General features: G+C 38.5%; 1 protein-coding gene across 1 annotated transcript in view; it reads right to left on the minus strand.

Moving 5' to 3' along the window:
- The window catches only part of ZMAT4 (zinc finger matrin-type 4), a 250,246-nt gene that overhangs the window by 146,220 nt on the left and 83,057 nt on the right, over window positions 1-20,969 (minus strand). Inside the window, exon 4 of the mRNA XM_025394322.1 lies at window positions 2,308-2,535. Within this exon, the coding sequence (XP_025250107.1) occupies window positions 2,308-2,535 (228 nt within the window). The remainder of the gene's footprint in view (window positions 1-2,307; window positions 2,536-20,969) is intronic.

Genomic DNA, 20,969 nt, shown 5'->3' on the forward strand with positions numbered 1-20,969 from the left:
GAATAAATATCTATCAGGATATCACCTGGAGCGTGTGGAAAGGTTGGTTTCAAGGGCATTGTGCTCAATGCTAATCACATTCCATGGGCTACTGAGTCACAGTCACATTGAGTTATCGAGTCAAAGAGCAGCCTTTTTGTCTTCTGTATGAAAGACAAGCTGCTCAAATGTAACAGAATTCAGACACCCAAGTCATTAAGATATAGTTGTACATAAAAGATGCAGCACTGATAATTCAAAATAGACAGGAAGAATATGCTCTAGGAATAATTTTTCTTCAAGTCATAATATCTGGCACCAAACATAAATAAAGCCCTGTTTTTCTCCTTCAGTGCCCTGCCGGGAAGGAGTCAGTGAGACAACTTGTTATCTGCCAGTGACACAGGCATTGCAGGTAGGCCTTCAGCTATGGAGAGACCCTGCCTATTTTCTTTAACAAGACATAGACTGAAAACATGAAATCCTCCATGAAAAAGCAGTAGTACCATTGACTCAAAAGCTTCTGCAATGAGATTCTCCAACATACTAAAATATGAACCCTCAAGTTGCTTTTCTGTAGCTAGAACACATACACAAAAATGAAGCGTTTTTAATGTTTGCTCTTTTTTTGTTGTTTTTAATCAGGTCTTTTGGAAAAAATCAATCTCTAATCAAGCTCTATATATGTAGCTATGGATCTCCAACCTTATTTCTATGCTGCAGTGTAAGATTCTTCCATGATGACTTCTTAACTGTCTTTAGCTTGTTTCCTGACCTTTGCCTATGCATATGTGATTCTGCTCATATGGAATGCCTTCTCACCTTCTAAAATGCCACCTACTTTTCTAGTTCTCAATCAAGTATACTCCCTTGGTGAGATCTTCTGCAACCAACATATTGAGACGTTACCTGTCCCTCCTCTCAACTCATTGTAGCATGACCTTATATATTACTTGTTTTGTCTAGAAATGTTACAAGTCATTTTCTGTTATAATTATCCCCCTTGCAGGTTCACAGTCAGATTAGGGTAATTAGAATTGTAGGCTCTATATCCAGAACCCCATTTAAACCCAGGTTGCCTTCTCCACATTGATTTGTAAATATTATCTGCAGCTTACAGGCATTATGAATGACCTGCCCACAAAAGCTCATCAAACTTATACCAAATCTGAAGTATAGTACCAATAGCACCCCTTGCAGAATTATTTTTATTTTTCTGAGAAAAATGTATTTTCTCAGAAAATTATAGTATATAATTTTGCTGTACTTCTACGCAGCCAACATCAAGCTGATCAAAAGTATGTAGGTGATCAAAAATGCTTAAATGGTTGCTAGTGATAAAATATTCTATTTAGTCCCACAGATTGGTGGATGGCTTCCTAAGGAATCCACAGAATTAATCCTCAGGCTATGTTTTCCAAATTCAGCAGCTTCTGTGAAAGCTGACACGAGCTTCAAATGATGCATGGTTTCTAGTTGTCAAGAAAACCCCGTCGGGGGCAGGGGCACGGTGCAGAGGAGTCAGGTGTTGACTACAGACTACATAGTGCCACACAGCACCGTCTTACCGTGATTGTCTGGAGATTTTATTAAACGGGCTTGGGCTAGCTTTAAGTCATTAAATTGAGTCAATTTTGTTGCTTTATTTTGGCTAAATTTATAAAAGTCCAAAAGTTTAAGATAAGATAATACTATTTGGCCTTTTTAGCATCTTTTTTTATTATTATTTTTATTTTTGAGACGGAGTCTCACTCTGTTGCCCAGGCCAGAGGGGCAATGGCGCAATCTTGGCTCGCTGCAACTTCTGCCTCCCGGGTTCAAGTGATTCTCCTGCCTCAGCCTCCCAAGTAGCTGGGATAATAGGTGTGTGCCACCACACCCGGCTAATTTTTTGTATTTTTAGTAGAGATGGGGTTTCACCATATTGGCCAGGCTGGTCTTGAACTCCTGACCTCAAGCAATCCACCCGCCTCAGCCTCTGATTTAGCACTTTTTTTTTTTTTTAACACTACTACTCTACGAAAGCATTCAGTAAAGAAGGCAGTTAAAGATAAAGCAGAAGGAAAATAATCCAGTTCATGATTGTGCCTTTGGTTTGAAAAGCGGTCAATAAAAATATGGAAATAAACACTTTGAAACAAAGGAGATTATAAAAATTAAACTAAAGTAAGTCTTCTGCTCATTTCCTTTCTTGTCCATTTCCTTTGGGTGAGCCTCACTTTTTCCTTAATAATTAAAGCAAAAAGAAGAATCATTCCAATTTGTGAAAGCCCCCTCTTTTCTCTGAAAGCCCAGTTTTGTGGCAGAAGTGAGAAGAGCTGCCCTTACCTCTCAGTTCCCCCATATCCAGGGTTGTCCCCAGTTGTTCTAATAAAGCAACTCTTGCCGCATTCTTTTTGTGTTTCTTGCCATCATAATGTTGCTGGGCCATCAGAGGGTTATTAAACCAGGCTGCACAGAGCCCACAGTATCTGTCTGAATCTCTTCTTTGATAGGGAGATGCGACCACCGGAGCAGTGTCCATCCGTGGGGGCTTAAGTGGGCTCAGGGGTGTTGCTGTGAAAGGAAACAACCAGAGAACCACAGCCACGTTAGTACAACACTGAGTCCACTCTTCCCCAGTACCTGAAGACCAAAAGTCTCCTGTTCACTCTAGAGCTTAAATATCCCCAAGACTTCATTGACAGCAGGAAAATTAGCCCTGCCAGCTTTCATTTTTGAGTTGGGACACAAAAATTCTTAATGTATTGAGATCAGAGTTTGCATATTGTTATGCCAAAATCTGATAATTCAAGAGACCATCCCTTAGGGGAAAAATAAGATTTTTAAATATAAGTTATCAGTTATTCCCACTGTGGCTCTCAGGAGCTATGGACAATAGCTCTAAGTATTTGGCTGCCTGGAGTAGCTTTGTAAATATGATTATTGAAGGCCTTTCCCACTCACTTTTAAAATGCATTCTGCTCTAACACGGGCATTTAGAGAAAAAAAAAGTGTAGTAAAATACAGGGGACAAGCTCAATGAGCCAGGTAAAACTTGAGCAATAACTTAATTTTTCTAGCATCACTAATAAAGCAATAAGCCTATTGTAATTGCCTTCAATTATTTTTGCATGTGTGTAACACTAAAAATAAATATTGGATAAAATGCAACTAAATAAATAAATTCTTAGAGGTAAGGGGGTGATCTATCAGTCAAAATAAAGCTAATACTTGAAGTAAACACTGGACAATCATGACTTAAAAGATTCTGAATGAATGAATGGGACGTTTGTGTGATATAAATGTAATTAATCGATAAATAAAGGATTTGGCTAAGTGGTAGAAACTGATCTTTTGGTGATGTGGGTTGTATTAATTGAGGAAGTCATGCTAATTTTATTGTCAGCTGCTTCGGTTTATTGTAATAGGCTATTTTCAACCTGTACCTGCTAACATTGATGCTGAAATAACAATGTTTTTCTAAAAACCAAAAGAAAATTTCTATAGATTAGGTGTACTTATCTAAACATAATAGAGATGTATCACTATTTTGAGATTGCATTGTTCCACCTATTAAATTAACATTTTATTGTGAGTTTAGGATTATTTGTGGTCCAGAAAACAAACACACAAACAAAAAGAGTCTAACTTGAAGGAGCTTACTAATGGAAAGTAAAAATAACTTTTCTATGCATTACAACATACAAGTTGCTTCCATCCTTAGAAGGACTATGACTTGGGTTTTTATCCCATTTCTCAGATGATAGATTTCAGAAATGCCAGTGGCTTACTGAAGGTGAGATGTCTACTGATGGGAAAAACAGGACTCAAACGAAATCTGGAATTTCCAAAGCCAATGTTCCCTTCAATACCCTCCTAACGATCCTTTTCATACTTCTTAATAAGCAAAAGAACATTTGCTTATTAGATCCATCAGCTTTCTATTTCATATAAGATTTCATTAAAGTTTGGAAAAAATATTCTGATCCAAATATTTTGGAGAAGAAATCAACGTGTAAATTATCACATGGGCCATTAGTCCTAACACAGTATAGCAGAATCCTGTGTGTGTTCTTGGTCTCTGAGATGTGGGATGCAGCTGGCAAAACCATGAGCATTAGGGTTGTCGTTCCAAGGAAAAGTTGAGGTCTGAGACCTCAATAACAAGTTAAGGAACCAATTAACCAACTCCCCAAGCTTTCAAGTAACTTTTAGGTGGACTTTTATTTTTTTGACTAAATAACTTAATATAGAAACAAATACTTGTTAAATGACATTTTAATTCAAGTAATGCCTGTATCATAACAGTATTTCTAAGAAGCTCTTTTTCCTTTATCCAGAAATTTCATCATATCAAGAAGTTTTAGCTAGTTTAGATTAAACTTAATGGTGTTATTTCTATAGGGACTCACAAACAGTACGCCTCTTAAAAGCCTCATTGCAGGATTTGGTCATATATCACCGTGTAGAAATAAAACTCAAATGTGGGCCATTCCAGCAGCCTCCCAGTATCATTCTGCTATGACTTAGAAATAAAAGCTACAAATATGCAGTTGACCTGGATGCGAAAAGATCTCTATCCACTCTTCTGAAGGTAATTGAATCTCACTTTCAAAGTTTCCTGAATCCTTATCAATTTCTGAGGATTTATAGCTACCTATTGTTTTTGATGGCAATGGAAAACATATCAAATGTTTACAATCTGAATAAATGTTGACTCTTGAAGCATAATTTATTTTTCTTTAAAGTAAGCCCTATAAAACATTTCAGTTGATTTTATCAATTGATACCTTCTACACCATATCCTGGTAGGAGTGAGACACAATAGAATATTCATCAAATAAGATAATCTTATTTTGCACGTAAGAAAGTAATGTGATGTTACATTGGTATTGTAGCTTCTCCCTCTGAGTAATTCTACTATCTTGTGTATAACCTGAAAGTTTAAAGGAGTTTTTTTGTTTGTTTGTTTGTTTGTGTCTGTTTTAACTGTCTTCACTCATTTCAACTCAGCTTATATTCCCTTAGTGCCTATAAAAGCAGGAAAAGGCAGTAGCGTAAAAACAGCCTTGAATCAAAATCAAAACTCTGGTTGGGTGGGGCTCCACCATCAGTGAGCTGTGTGACCTTTGGCAAACTTCTAATGTCCCTGGTTTCTTCAAGGTAAAAATTTAGGCTCACCATCCCTTTTAAAATTAACATACTTTGCAGCTAACCCATACGGTGTGGACGGAACAAATTGTGGAAACTTTCTCCCTTGTACAGCTTTGATTCAATGCCAAATGTAGAAATTATGTGGGAGGAGAGTAGTTTCCATGTTTTAATGGTAAATCTGTGTGTGTACATGAACCATAACACTTACATTCTTTGGCAGAGTGTATTTTTCCAATAAAACGAACAAAGAGTGGGGAAAGATTATCTTTTGGTTTAAAAACATGCTTTAAAAATACTTTAGTTGACATGTAGTTAATTTTTATTTTGATTTCGTAGTTTGTTTTTATTCTAATTGCAAAAAAATAATTAACTATTTACCTCACCTACCCTTTATATAAATTCGACCAAAAGTCGATTAATCAAAACCCGTAATTTCAACATTAGACTCACCAGGCTTTAAAAATTTCTGTGTCCAGACTGTGCCCCAGATCAATTGTATCAAAACCTCTGGGGGTGGGAAGGAAGCATCAGGATGTTTTTAAAACCTCCCTCCTCCCACAGCCTGATTCGTGTTTCCAAAGCACGGCCAATGTTGAGAACAAATGATCTAAATATTGCCACATTTTCTTTGAAAATAACTATGAAATGAAGCTTTCTTAGATCTTCACATAAAAGAAAGCAGCATAAAACGTCCAACAGCAATGGAGCTAGTTTTGCTGAAGGCAATAGCCAAAATATCACATCATGCATGAGAGAGAAAGAAATAATTACTCGCCTTTTTAAAACCCCAATTAATTTTCTCATTTCACCATAACATAAAAGAGTCTCTAAAATAGCAGCTAACATTATAAATTAATATTGGTAAAGTTAGATGGAAATTCTGATTCCTTTCCCCATAAAGAAACTCAAGAGAACATTAAGCTGTTATCCCACCAGCCTTTGCTCAAGGCCATGACCAAAATGGTATGCTGACCTGTACCAGGCTCTCCACATAGCTGTGCACCTCTCTTACAAGATGCTCCTGAATCCCATATGCTTTGTGGGGCCTCAATAACCTAAGCGAGAAGTAGATCTACCTCCTCTAAGCTTATAAAGCATTTACTCACTGCACAATTCATTTGGCATTTCTCAAATACCACCTTGTAACTTGGCTGTGTGAAAGTGCATCTGTGTGTATGTGTAAGGGAAATTGGAACGGAAGATCCCATTAGACACTTTTGTGTTGGCACTCTTCTAGTACATGTTCACACTCCCTGTTTCAATTCATAAAAATGCAAAAACCCCTGAAACTCAAGTTTTTCAGATTCATTTATTATCAAAACCTGACCTGAAGTCACATGAGATGATTCATAGTCTTTACCTTTGGTATAAACATACATACATATTGCAATAGAATGATTAATATCTTTGGTCATGGGCTGCTGTCCTATCTCCATGTAAACACAGTGAGTGGTATCTGTGCCTTATTATACATCCCAAATCTTACCATTTCTGATTTGCAAAATACAATCAGCCCCGAATATTTTGAACAAAAGATCATGGATCTATGGTGGATTCAGAGTGGGTAAAATCAGTGCAAGATCCTCTACGGCTTAAGCTAATTGGAGCAAGTCAGTTTTCAACACTTGATTTCTAAGAATCACTTCATGATGGGATGAATTTCAACATCAATCTTAGTACCTTGCACAAGGTTTGTCGAGGAGTATGTTATCAGCAGCTATCTGTCACCTGCTGGATATGTCATCTTGAGTAATAATCTAAAATAATATGCATATTCATCTTATATTTATTTCTTCCAGGCATAATAACCATAGTTGATTTAAGGATAAAAATATTTCCACAGCTCCTGTGTGTGTCTCTATATTAGTCTGTTCTCACCCTCCTAATAAAGACATACCTGAGACTGGGTAATTTATAAAGGAAAGAGGTTTCATTAACTCACAGTTCCACAGGGCTGGGGAGGCTTCAGGAAACTTACAATCATGGCAGAAGGGGAAGAAAACACATCCTTCTTTACATGGCAACAGGAAGGAGAAATGTCGAGCAAAGGAGGGGAAAGCCCCTTATAAAGCCATCAGATCTTGTGAGAACTCACTCACTATCGCTAGAACAGCAGCGTGGGGCAACCACCCTCATGATTCTATTACCTCCCACTGGGTCCTCCCTCCCACAACAAGTGGGGATTATGGGAACTACAATTCAAGATGAGATTTGGGTGGGGACACAGCCAAACCATATCAGTCTGCATCAGAAAATTTCCTCATTCTGTAATTGCCTACACTGTCTAATTGTCTAACATATTCTACAACCTGACTCTTCATGGCACCAGCACTTTGCATGCAACAGACACATAGTGTAAATTCCATGCCTTTTGATGAATAAATGAAAGAATGAATAAAATGTTCTTTACACTATGAGTGAGTAAAAAAATATGGTAACCAAGAGTTTTCTTGTTTCTTCTAGATTGTGTCATTTAGAGCGTAGGTAGCTAGGTCCCATGCCAGTCAATATAAATATAAGCCAGTACATGACAAGGTCCTGGTGGCTAAATTGTAGAAGGGTAACATGTCAAAGTGTACGTACATACTACAGTCTCTCTCCTTCTTTTGAATTCAAACTAAATATATTAAAATATATTAAAAGTCATTAAAAGCCCCAAACTTCTATTTTCTGGGGTGGCCTATTTCTGTAAGTTGCAGAGAGTGCACATCCTTCTGGAAAATTTGCTTTCACACAGGAAACCATTTACTCAGACTTGTTTATCACGGCATCCAAACCCTAATTCCAGCTTTTGGTATGGCCCCAACCATCCTGGCTTTCCTGGGACTGAGAGGGTTTCCCAGGACCTGTGGTTTTTGGGGCTAAAACGAGGAAAGTCCTAGGCAAACTGAAATTGGTCACCCCAGCTTCTGAGGACAGACTGGATTTAACACCATCCTGTGAAAATAGTAAAGACTTTGGGAACAACTGTTCCAGATATGAGAGCAGGTGTTTCAACCAAGAAGACAAGATCCACAGACAGATCTCAAAGCTCTGTCAGACCGCCAGGTGGATATCAGTAGCTGGGGAGGAGGGTGACACCACCAGCAGTGAGACAGATTCTCACCTGCCTGTCTGCCTTCTAGGCCCTTTCAGTTTGTCAGGGAGCCACAGGGTTCTCTGCCATTCAAGCTGGCAACCTACACTCCTCTCTCTCTCTCTCAACATGTCTAACACACACACACACACACACACACACACACACACACACTTTCTCTCTCTCTCTCTCTCTTTCTAAATCCCTCATCAAGCTTCCTCCCCAAGCCCCTGGCTCTTTATTTTCTTCCTTCCTTCTTTTCTCCTCTTTTCTCTCCCTTTACACTCGTGCTTAATGCTTTCTAGGCTCTAGGATAGTAAAGTTTAATTCATTCTCACAAGGGATGTGGGGGCTTTTGATATAGAGAAATAAAGCCAGAATTTATTCATTTTAAAGTATGTGGTTTCTCTCACCTAAGGCATTCTTATCCACAACAATAATTTTTCCCAGTTGTGTGATATCATGCAGTTTATTATATCTGTTCTGTGTGTTTTCTTAAGTTACTCAGAGATCTTGTCTGGTCAATAAGGCAGCTTGAAGCCCAGGGAGATGAACCCAGTAGTGTAGAGTCCCTTGATTAATAAGCAGGAGAGGAAGTGGTAAAGACCAGATCTCTGGACTCTAAGACCAGCCCCATATTTCAATGTCAACTTGCTTCCAATAATGCCTACAGAGCACTAGGCCAAATAAACAGACAGATTAATTCTAGAATCAAAACACATTTCCTAGGCTTCAACATCTGCTCTCAGTGGGGATTATTTGGAAATGTGCATTTTTTTCTAAAAAAGACTTTTTTGTATTTCCAGTCCCTATGATAAACTGCCTTTCTTTTTTTTCCTACCCTAAATCAAATTAATGACAGTAGTATTTCTTCAGCAAGTATCACTGTTTTTTTGCAAATGCTACCAATAGTAAAGTTAGATCATTCAGTGAGTGGCTTAAGAGGCAGCTGTCAGTGTCGTTCTGTAGTTCCGTCACCACACGGTCCAGCCTCCTCTGCAGGGAAGCACCTCACCTCCATGCCCACCACAACATCAGGCCTCATACTTAGATTTCTTTTGCAGCTCTGGCAGAGGCTTGGGCCTCTTGTGTAGATAGTAAATGCTCAATGAACATGTGATAAATACATGAAGAAAAGTACTGGTGACTTTTAATATCAACTTGGGGGAATTTTCATGTTTTGATAAATATGAGAGCTAAACATTAAATCTTTGTTAGTTTCATTAAACTTATTTTACAGGGTTAAAAAAACAAGCTAGATACTCCTAATAGGTGATAGATTAAATAAATTATAGTCATCTATACTCTGAAAAACACACAGCAATTAAAAAAAAAAAAAGATATGTTTTAGAAAAGTATTTAGGGACCTGGGGAAATGTTCAGAATAGGATGTAAACTAAAAGATGTGGTTCATATGTATAATATCAACAAAATCATTTACACACACAGCTGCAAAACTTTATATAACTATAACTATTTCTATTACTATGTATATGTATAAAACTATATAGACTAGAAGGCTGTAGATAAAAATCTTAGTAATAGTTGTTTCTGAGTTGTGGAATATGGGTGATCTGCTTTGTACTCATGGATATATACTCCCTGATGCAGACGGAAAACATTTTTTTTTTACCATTTATATATAGGCCACATTTTATGTTAACTTGTTTTAGTACAAAGTCTAAAAAACACTGCTTAGGGAACTTGTGGTGCCACAACCCAGTCTTAAATCTCAGAAGATTTTATTTGCAGTGCTTTATTATTAATTTATTGTAGACTTGAGGGAAAATGAGTTGGAGGAAGGCTGGCCCAGTCAGAATATAAGGTAAAAGTACCAGCTTCCCTGATTTCTCTAAAAGATCCTGAGAAAAGCAGTTGTCCCACTGTTATCACAGATCAAAATATGGCTCTAATTATTTAGATAAAATGAAGCACCTCTCTTCTCATATGATATGTCTGGATGCGAATTCTGCTACCTAGCACCATGAGATAGAAAAATTCGCATAGTATTTATTTTATGTCACAAAAGAAATTAAAAAGCACTGTAATATATCCAGTGTTTCAAAATACATGCCGTTTCACATCTCCTGAGCATAAACAAAGATGAGGATCACTTAAGGGGACCATCCAATTCAATTACGCATCAACCTTCTAAGTATAATCAGCCTATTAACAGAAGTTGCTTCTTTACCCACACTGCATTCATATATTGTCAGTCTTCATTAAGAGAGTATTCATAGATCATTGATTTTCACTAATATAGAATAATTCCCTCTAGTTTCAGTCACTTGATTAGGTTCTAAATATCGTAAGTATGCCTGTTTTCTGCAGAATTTTAATCTTTGAAAATAAGCCATTAAATAGAACTTTAGAGGGGATAAAAGTCCTCTTATGACTTTCTTGTGTTGCTTGGCAAAATAATCCAAAGGCTGTAATATTCCACACTCTTTACCTTGAAATCAAGAGGCCAGAATCTAAGGTCCATGAGGGCAAGAATTTTTATCCTTTGTTTATTGATAGATTCCAGGTACCCAGAACTGGGTTTGGCACATAATAGGTGTTAAATAAACCCTTCTTGAATGAGGGGAGCAGCTTATTCTCCATTGAGTAATTGACATAACAGAAGAAATCACTTCTCTTACATAAACTGCTGTACTTGAGGACATCCTGTAGGTATAATGATGAATGCCGGAATCAATGATAGCATCCACTCTGTCCAGACGGAGCTGAAAAGCAGTTATTTCCCTATAGTTTATTCATGGTATTAAATCTTCAAACACTACTCAGTCAAGGTGCTACACTCCCTGAGTTCAGTGTCAGAATCTCCAGTTATGGTCACAGTTCTCAAACTCTGTGCAGAGGTGTCCTACGATGACACAAGGAACTAAGTCATAGGAAATCTGTAAGATATTTTAACATTTTGAGGAAAGCCTAGTAACATCTGCTGGACACCACAGGGACCATTAACTCAAGGTAGCTCACAGTTTCAACCTAGATGCTACATTCCTTTTAATTATTTTGATTTCTGTGAAGCTGGGTTTTGGATACTGCTGTGTATGACCAGTCAATCAAATCATTCAGTGAGAAACAAGAAACAAAGGGGTCAGGGTCCAATTTGGTTTTAAAGTTATACAGTACCCACCAGGCAAACACATTCATTAGTGCAGTTATTTAGGAAGGAAGCAAAAATACTTTTTTTTTTTTTTTTTCAATTTATGGGTATAATTATTTCAGACCAGGCACAGTGACTCACGCCTGTAATTCCAGAACTTTAGGAGGCTGAAATGGGTGGATCACTCAAGCCCAGGAGTTTGGAACCATGCTGGGCAACATGGAAAAAAAAACAGTCTCTATAGAAAATACAAAAATTAGGTGAGCATGCTGGCACGTGCCTGTAGTCCCAGCTAGGCATGAAGGGGCTGAGATGGGAGGATTGCTTGAGCCCATAACGTCAAGGCTGCAGTGAGCCATATTTGTGCCACTGCATTCCAGCCTGGGACCAGAGGAGATCTTGTCTTAGAAAAAAAAAAAAAAATCAGATGGCTACTAAATTATTAGGACATAAGTACTTAAGTTGTTTGGACCTAGCTATTTAATAAACTTACCTATTAGGCATGTCTTTCGACCTCAGGGAATTGCAAAAGAAAAAGTACAGAGACATTAAGACTGTGGTAAAATGTTAGCAACACTAAGAGTTACGACTTCATGCTTCTTCCTTCTTTGTGCATTGCTTAGGAAGAATCAATGTTCTGCTAACTGGGCACTGCTAGAAACGACGATGGCCTTTCCTCGGAAACCTCAAACCCCACATTTAACATGGAGTTCCAGACGGACAACGTGGGCTTCCCTAACAGGAACCGGTTGACCCACTGGCACTCCCAACACCCACTGCAGGTGCTGCTCTTGGAGTACTGAGCTGGAGGCATCCCCTGGATCACAGGCAGTATCCTATAGGAGCTGGAGGACTGGTGCACTGACCCCTGGGAACTGAAACCAGCTTTGGTTCTTTTAATTCTACCAGCCTTCCCCAGACACCTAATCCATACCCCGTGCTCAGGGTTGGGGAATGATTTACTTATCCGGCAGCATTAGCTATTCAACTAGAGAGCCAGCTTCCTGGATCATTTCTTATATCCTATGAATATTTATAGAGAATTCAAAGATGAGAAAAGTGATCAGTGCCAGAGGCACAGCAAAGAGAAACTGCAGGCTAAGTTTAGAGGAAGAGAAACAAAGAGGGTGGCCTTTTGTCCTGGGCTAGAATAGAGCTGTGACTTTAGAATGAATTTAGGGAAGTTGGTGCTGTTCCATTCTGTGAGTGGAATGCCTGTGTCTACACCCACTCTTCAGCTACCACCCCCACCCCTGAAGAAAGGGACCTCATGGTTTCTCTATTGAACCACCATTTTGAGTTGCCTCAAGCATATATCCCTAAAAATATCATTGATCTTAATAACCCATGGTTTGCAAGCTATGAAAATTGGCTCTGTTTTGTATTTAAATGATGAATATTAGCTATGCATATATTTTGCATGTATCACTTTGAATTTAATCTAGAAATAAAGCACTTTATCTCAACTGCCATTTGGGAACTGCTTTTCTGAGTCAGACTATGAAATCTCAAAGCAACTCTAGAACTCTTGAGATCAGATGTAAGGTAGATGGGGTTACTCTGCTCCATCATGTCAAGTCCCTCCCATCATGAAGATTGAAAGAATTCAGAGTATCAAATGTAAAAGCAAGAAGGTACCCTAGTCCCTGAGGGCTTGAAGACCACACCCCTACACCCCTGCTTCTCAAATTGAGCAATGAGGCTGATGGGCAAAGGAGCACTGCAAAGGAGGAAGTCAGTTTTAGGGTAGATAAGACTTTGCAGACAAAAGTTGGAAAATCCTTAGGCAAATTCAGTCCTGGGGGAGCAGAAGCCTACTTAGAGCCTGAATTATTCAGATGTGTCACCCACAATCATTAATTTAACTATGGCTTGGTCACAAATTGCATACTTCATTATTGCCACGCAGACACAGATGGAAGGGAGCACACGAGAGAAAATATGAATGATTTATTTTGAGGGATGTTTTTAGGACAAGTGTATCATTAACAGCCATTGAGGATGTAGCTGCTTTAAAACCTGCTACTCCAAGTGTGCACCACCCACCAAGACCATCCACAGCACTCGGCAGCTGATTAAAGAAGCCCATCTCAGGCCCCAACCCGGACCACAGGATAAGAATCTGCATTTTGCAAGAGGTTTGAGTGACTCATACACAAATTAAATTAGGAAAGCACTGGATTAGGTTCCTGTCAGAATCACCTTGGGGATGTTTAGACACTCAAGGACTCCAGACCCACTTAGGCCACTTAGCTCAGAATGGCTTGGGGGGGAGCCCAGTCATGATAGATGTTAAAGCTTTGCAGGTACCTCCAATGGGCAGACAGGACCGGGAACCCTTAGACTGGATCAACAGCGTAGGGATGGGCTTCACTTGCACCTCAGCTGTACCAAATATTCATATAGTCATTGAATTCATATAGTCATATGTTTCATTCATTCAACTCTGTTCTGGCACTGTGCCCTGCCTTAGGTACAGAGAGCCATCCATGACCTCATGGACCTTAAAGTCTGAAACAGACATATTTTGAACTAATTTTACAGAACTGTTTTATTAAGATGTACTAATTCTACAGAAGTCTATGTGCTTTAAAAAAAAAAAAATCATAGGCAAGGCACGGTGGTTCACACCTGTAATCCCAGCACTTTGAGACGCTGAGGTAGGAAGATTGCTTGAAACCAGGCGTTCGAGACCAGCCTGGACAAAATAGTGAGACTGCACCCCCAGCTACTTGGGAAGCCGAGGTAGGAGGTAGTCTTGAGCCCAGGAATTCAAGGCTTAAGTGAGCTACGATCACGCCACTGTACTCCAACCTGGGTAACAGAGCAAGACCCCTGTCTCAATGAAAAAAATTAAAAATTAGCCTGGCATTGCAATGCACATCTGTAATCCTGCTACTCAGGAGACTGAGGTAGGAGATTCCCTTGACCCCAGGAAGTTGCAGTGAGCCGTGGTTGTGCCACTACATTCCAGCTTGGGCAACAGAGCAAGTCCTTGTCTCTACAAATTAAAAAAAAAAAGTAATAATAATTTTTAAAAATCATAAGAACAACAGGTACAAAGAAAATAATATCATGAAATATCATTTTGAAATAAAACTAAAACTAGATTCAAATCACAACTCTGGTGGGTTATTTGACCTACAGCGAGAATATTTCCTAAAATAAAATGGGGCCAGTGGTTCAATTTCACACCTTTGTTGTGAGGATTAAAAGTGTCTGCTTGACAAAAGTTACCTTGCCGGCATCTTGACCACAGAGAAAACTAAGACTAGAACCCAGATTCCCTAACTGCTGCCCTGTGTTCTTTCCTCAGTCCCACATTGCTGGGCTGCGGAGAACATGGGGCGGGAAGAGCGGTTGGTTAAGAGTGAGTCAGAAAAGCTAGTGCAATGGTGGTGGCATGTTCCTGTAGCTGGTCATAAGTTTGCTGACAGGCCAGCAGAGATTCCTTCAAAGTCGTCCAGGAAGTTTTACAGAATAATAGAAAGTATATATAAGAGCCAGAGAGATATGAGGAAGAAAAGTGTATGATGCAGGATAAAGGATGTGGATTTACTTAGCCAGAAGACGGGGCACTGAAGAGTAACTTAATGATACTTGAGACACACAGAAGGTGACAGAATTTGGACTGATGGCCAGCTGTTTCCCAAAGCTGCTGAAAAACAGCTTTGAAACAAGAAGAGAGGGAACTTAAGGGAGCTGGTCCCTGATGTGAAGGCATGCCGACTGTCCCAGAGAGGGTAGTTCTGGGAGGTTAGTAGAATTAAGGATTATTAATACCTGATAGGGGAGGGGGAAATATTGGGTAAGCATACCAGACAATGAGAAAGAGTTAAATAGAATCTTATTGGAAACAGAAAACATGTTGGTAATTCAAGATTCATGAACTTCTAGGTTCATGAATTGGATTCCTGGAATCTTGGAATCATGGGACTATGGATGAAACATTTTGTTTAAAAAAAAAGCATGGTATTGGAATATTAAATCATCAGGATTCATCAGATGTATGGACCTCTTTCTCTCTGACTTACTTTGACTACAAATAAAACCTCACTTTGTATCAAAAAGGATGGACTAAATGTTCATTTACCACATATACCACAGTGAATCCTTCCCTCACCTTCTCATCAGCATTCTTGATATATTAGTTTTGCTAACCGAAAATGAAAGGGCCAGGTATTAAGATTTCATCTGCTCTGCAGAGTGAAATGCAAAATGAAGCTGCTAATGATTAGCAGTCTGCACTAATCAAGAAATAATCACAGCAAGAATTCACGGGTAGGCCTTCCACCCATCTCCTGCTTCTCAGTTAAGTGATCTCAAGAAGTGACAGAAGAGCAGCAGCAATCCCTCCTTCAGATGACTGAGGATCCCTGGCTTCCAAAGACTTACCGATTTCTAAGTCTTGAGGATCGCACTCAGAATGCCCAGATCATGTCTTCAGCCAGTACCACTACCAGGAAAAATTGCTGCCTCCAAAAAGAGTTGCAAAAACTTCGTTGCTTAGTCCTTCAATGCAACTGAGCAACAACAACAACAACAACAACAAATTTAATAAAATAAAATAGGCCAGGGGCGGTGGCTCATGCCTGTAATCCCAGCACTTTGGGAGGCTGAAGCAGGTGGATCACAAGGTCAGGAGTTCAAGACCAGCCTGGCCAACATGGGGAAACCCCATCTCTACTAAAGATACAAAAAATAGCTGGATGTATTGGCACACACCTGGTAATCCCAGCTGCTCAGGAGGTTGAGGCAGGAGAATTGCTTGAACCTGGGAGGCGGAGGTTGCAGTGAACTGAGATCACACCACTGCACTCCAGACTGGGTGACAGGGCAAGACTCTGTCTCAAAAAGATAAAAATAAAAATAAAAATAAAATAAAATAAAATAAAATAAAATAAACTTGGTTGGGCCTCTTTAATCTCCCATTTGCAATTCATGGTACCTCGAGATGGCCAAAATATACTTATAAACCTTAGGTGGATTTACAATTAGAACCATAAACTACTGAGTGCTCAACAAACAATTGAAGAAAATCACTTAGCAGGAAATCCTGCACAAAAGAAACAACTTCTCTGAAGGCTGGCAAAGTGAGGAAAATACATTAAATTTCATATTTCTGTTTTCAGTAAGTGAACATGCTAGGTGTCTGTGTCACGTGACAATTTACATAGCAGAGTAGCCTATTGTGAAATTAGAAATTATTTTCTTATGGGCTCACTTCATTAAAATGAGAGGAATTTTTGCATTCCATTCCAAAATGGTAGCTAGGCCCTGAAGTCTGGTTTTCCCCACCTCTGGGAGAGAATGAGCAAATGGATTTGTGTTGAGTTGTCTGAGAGGCAAAGGGATCTGAATGCCAGAGAGGAGTATGCCTGGTGTCAGGAAAGTAATCGACTTCTTGGGGACTAGGAAAGAAAGGGAGTTGTAACTGTTGATAGAGATCTGAGCAGCTTAAAAACAGTGTGTCCACGGTGGTGGGACCTCCCTAGGAATGCCTCCCACGGGGCCTTGGTCTTCTTTTCCATAGCCTAGATTGGAACAGAGGAGACTTGGCCCGTGAAGAAAACAGATGATTAAAATACACTTCTGAGGGAGCCCCAGGGCTGGATCTCCAGCCTGTGGAGGCTGAGAACACGACAGTATCCTGGGTGAGATCATAAAGTAGACAGAGTCCATAGGTTGAGACTTCTCTGAGCCCTTTGAGTGGCGCTAAAGAGGGAGAGGGTACCCCAGTGAATGGCTGGGGCCGGTCTTCTTACCAACCTTCAGGGTCAGAGAACAGAAGTAATTTACATGAATTTAGAAAATATTTTAAAATGTTATATTAATCACACTCAAACGCCACGCAGTAATTTCCACCCATCACATCTGATTCTTAAAGAAACCAAACTGAGCATTAAGCAAGAATTTTGAGGCTGATGTTTAAAACGTAGGGATATTTCAAAGAATGATAATACAGTTTGGGACATTTACTATCCATTATTTCAGGTGTGATGCTTACTTTATGAGTGTCTTCTCAATTTCATAGACTAGACACTTTTAGGGTTCTTATCTTTAATAGATGATTCAGGAGTTGTTGCCAGAAAATCTTTCGCTTGTAGTTTTTTCTGAATAGTGATGCATTTTGTGTATGAATTTCAAGTCCTGACCATGTCTGCTGTTGACAGATTCAGAGTACACACAGGAAATTGATTATTTTATTGTTCTACTATTTTCCTTTATAAAAGTACATCAGAGAATATTTTCTGAAATAAAGGTATAACCACATCATAAAAGCTGCCGAGATAATCAGCTGTCTTATACCAGTATGTGATCACTCAAAAGAGAAGAGCGAGTTTATGGTATTGAAAAGGATTTGTGAAAATCACCTAGGCAGTAGGCTCCTTGTTAAAATCTTTAGTTTTATCCAATCATTGATCTCTTGTTTCATTAGCCATCAACTATAAAACCGCAGCAGTCTTGATCTAATCATTGCCTCAAGCTTGCTATGACCCAGTGCAGAAAAATTATGGCCAAAAGAATTCAGCTTACCTCACATTGCTAATGGATTTAAATCCTACTCACTGTAGGATAGGCATGGACTAATCGGCATGGTTTCTCCTGTCAGTGACACTAGGGAAGCATTACTGCAAGAGCAGTGTCTTTGCTGTCAGCCACTTGTATCACCTTGGGTAAATGATTTCACCCCTCTGGGCTTTAGTTTTCTCACAAGGTATCTGAGATGGCTAAAATGACGATCACTAAGCCCCTTCCAGCTCTGCAATTCTGTGAATCTATTACTTACATTTATACACTTAGAAAAGCCAAAAACATCACTGGAACAAATGCACTGATCTAGAGATGATGCCTCAGAACATGCCAGCTTTCCTAATTTAAAAGAAGATGCACCACTATTAAGATCTGCCTGTTTGACAAACTATTCTTTGCATCTATTAAAACAAGCATCCAGACAGATTATGCCACACAAACCAAATAACCTGATTCAGATGAAAGAACTGCTATGGTGTATAAAATCTTATATGCAGATATGAGGTGCTGATTGAACCTAGAGTGAATATATTATTCAAAATTTGAATTTATGTAACTTTCAAGCAGATCTAGAATACCCTGATCTTTACTTATTCAACAGAGAACTTAAATAAGCAATTCTCTGTCTGGCATGGAAATTTATGTAAAAGTTCTGAAGCTCTGTCTCTCTAATTTTCAACAAGAAATAAGGAAAAAAAGAAGAGAACCAACAAGATTTTAGAAGAGGAATATACAATAAACACACTTACGACACATGCAATGAATGAGATCATTGCTTATCTGTTCCTTTTCTTACATTGTTTACTGTTCCTGCAAATAAGAAATACTTGATTTAAAGTGTATAAATATCTGTCTTTGTTGCTACCAATCCACTTAGTGAGAGTCTTGGATTTTGAAATATTCTATTCAGTAGATGAGCAAATATCAGTAAATCACTTTATGAAACATTATGTATTGCTGGAAATGAAAAACAGGTCAGTTTGACTTGCAATTCTGTATCTTACAATGTAACATCAGGCAAGTTACTCAGCCTGCAGGGTCTCAGTTTCCTCCTCAGTAAATCGGATACAGTAATACTGTAAACATCATGCTTTTTATGAAGATTAAATCAAACAATGCATGTGGTGTATCTGTATAATATCTTTACAATTACAATTATCAGTTATAATTACTGATTCCATTATTAAGCTAGGTTCAGTCTATTCAACTATGTATAGTTTTACCACACCCAGAATCTTTTAAATATTATATATTCTTATTTAATTGTTGATAAATAAACAGACTTTTTGAAACTTATTTTATATAAATGTAATGAATAGAAAGTACTTTTGCTATGAATGTTGTCTATTCTTGTTATTCATGATAGTTATGTTTTACAAAGTTACCAGGAACACTGAAATAGCAAATACTGAACATTTGCTCCGGAGAAATTTGGGGTTAGGTTCCTAGGAACTTTTGGTTACAAGATTTTGATCAGTCAGGATACAACCTTGATGTATGTGTGTTTCTGCTTAAATATGTCTGATTTAATATAAATGTTTGGTTCATTAACTTTAAACACACCACCAATGGCACTGTAACTCATGTCTGAGCAAAGCTTATTTTCTCAGTAAGGTTCATCACAGCCTTCTTGTACTTAGGAACATTAGATAGCACTTCAGCACTACCCTTGGGGGACATTTTGAATGGCAAAGTCACCAACAAAAGGCACAAAATGTGCAAAACACGTGACACTACATAGACTGCAAAAAGAGAGAGAGAGAGAGAGACTTGTTTACAGAATGACAGCTGAAACATGAAGCCAGAATGTCACCATGTTCAACCTCAGTTGGGAATGTGTACTTGGCATGACTCACATTTTTCACAATTCCACACATGTCTGGGAATAACCCCAAAAGTGCCAGAAGAATTAATTTGGAGTTACAAATAAATCATAGTGGATTCATAAATACAGACTCCTCAAACAATGAGGATCAGTTGTGTGTATGCATACACTTGCATGTATTTATATACAAAATATATCTATTCCACACTGAATTGTGTGGCAGACACTATAGTATTTTACTTATATCTTCTGCGTTACTATAATAATTCTGTAATGTGTTTCTGTCACTTTACTTATAACAAATTGAGGCCTGAAGAGTTAAAACCACTTGTGAAAGTTCCCATGGATATAAGCAGAATTTAAAACTGGGTCTGACTTCATAGCCTCTGTCTGTGGCCTCTGGTATTCTGTGTAGCACCTATTTTACAAAGAAAAGAGTTTTGTAAGATCAAGCAAGTGGATAGGGATGACAACTTCCTGTTAAACTGGAAAACCACTATTTTTTACCATCATATTTGACCAAAATTTAAATAACCAAGGTAACTAAATTTGAAAATAAAACTATAGACACTTAACTGCCTGTCATTATTCTAATATATGCTTCCAATTTTTGCACATCCAACAAGTATTAATTAAATGCCTACTATGTGCCCAGAAGTGCAGTCATGAATAAAGGTGGTAATAACTGTGGTCCCTGCAGAGCACACCTCAGAATGGTTGTCTATCCATCCAGCCTTGTTAGTGAAGACACACATAACCCTAGGGCCACTTCAAACTCTGAAGGGTCAAAAATGAAAGAAAGGTTATTGCTAAATTTGATGTCATTACCTGTTAAACTAATGATGTCTGGGAACTATATGAAAGATTGCACTCATATCCATTTTTACTGTGAATGATAGATGTGTTCATAAAAGCTTATAACTGAAACAATAACTTTAAGGGATAATGTAGCCACCAGGATAGGACTCTCCTGTAATACCATACAACCACAAAGTATTACAATAAAGGCTTATTTCTTGTTCATGCAAAATCTAATGCAGTTGAATGGCTCTCTTCCATCTTGTAGCCAGGTCTTAACACACAATCAATTCCAAGTCTGGGGAAGATAAAAAGCAAATGGATGTCTGATAAGCAAAGTCTCTGCTATAGACACAGATGAATATTCTTATTAATGCTGGATAGAACCTAACCATTCCGATTATGCATAATCTTAAAAATCACTTTGATGAATGGTGGAAAATGGAGAATAACTATAGTTTAAGGATTCTTTTCCATACGTCAGATTTTCTCTCATTCATATTTTCTTC

The sequence above is a fragment of the Theropithecus gelada genome, chromosome 8, assembly GCF_003255815.1.
Source record: "Theropithecus gelada isolate Dixy chromosome 8, Tgel_1.0, whole genome shotgun sequence".
Classification (NCBI taxonomy): Eukaryota; Metazoa; Chordata; class Mammalia; order Primates; family Cercopithecidae; genus Theropithecus; species Theropithecus gelada.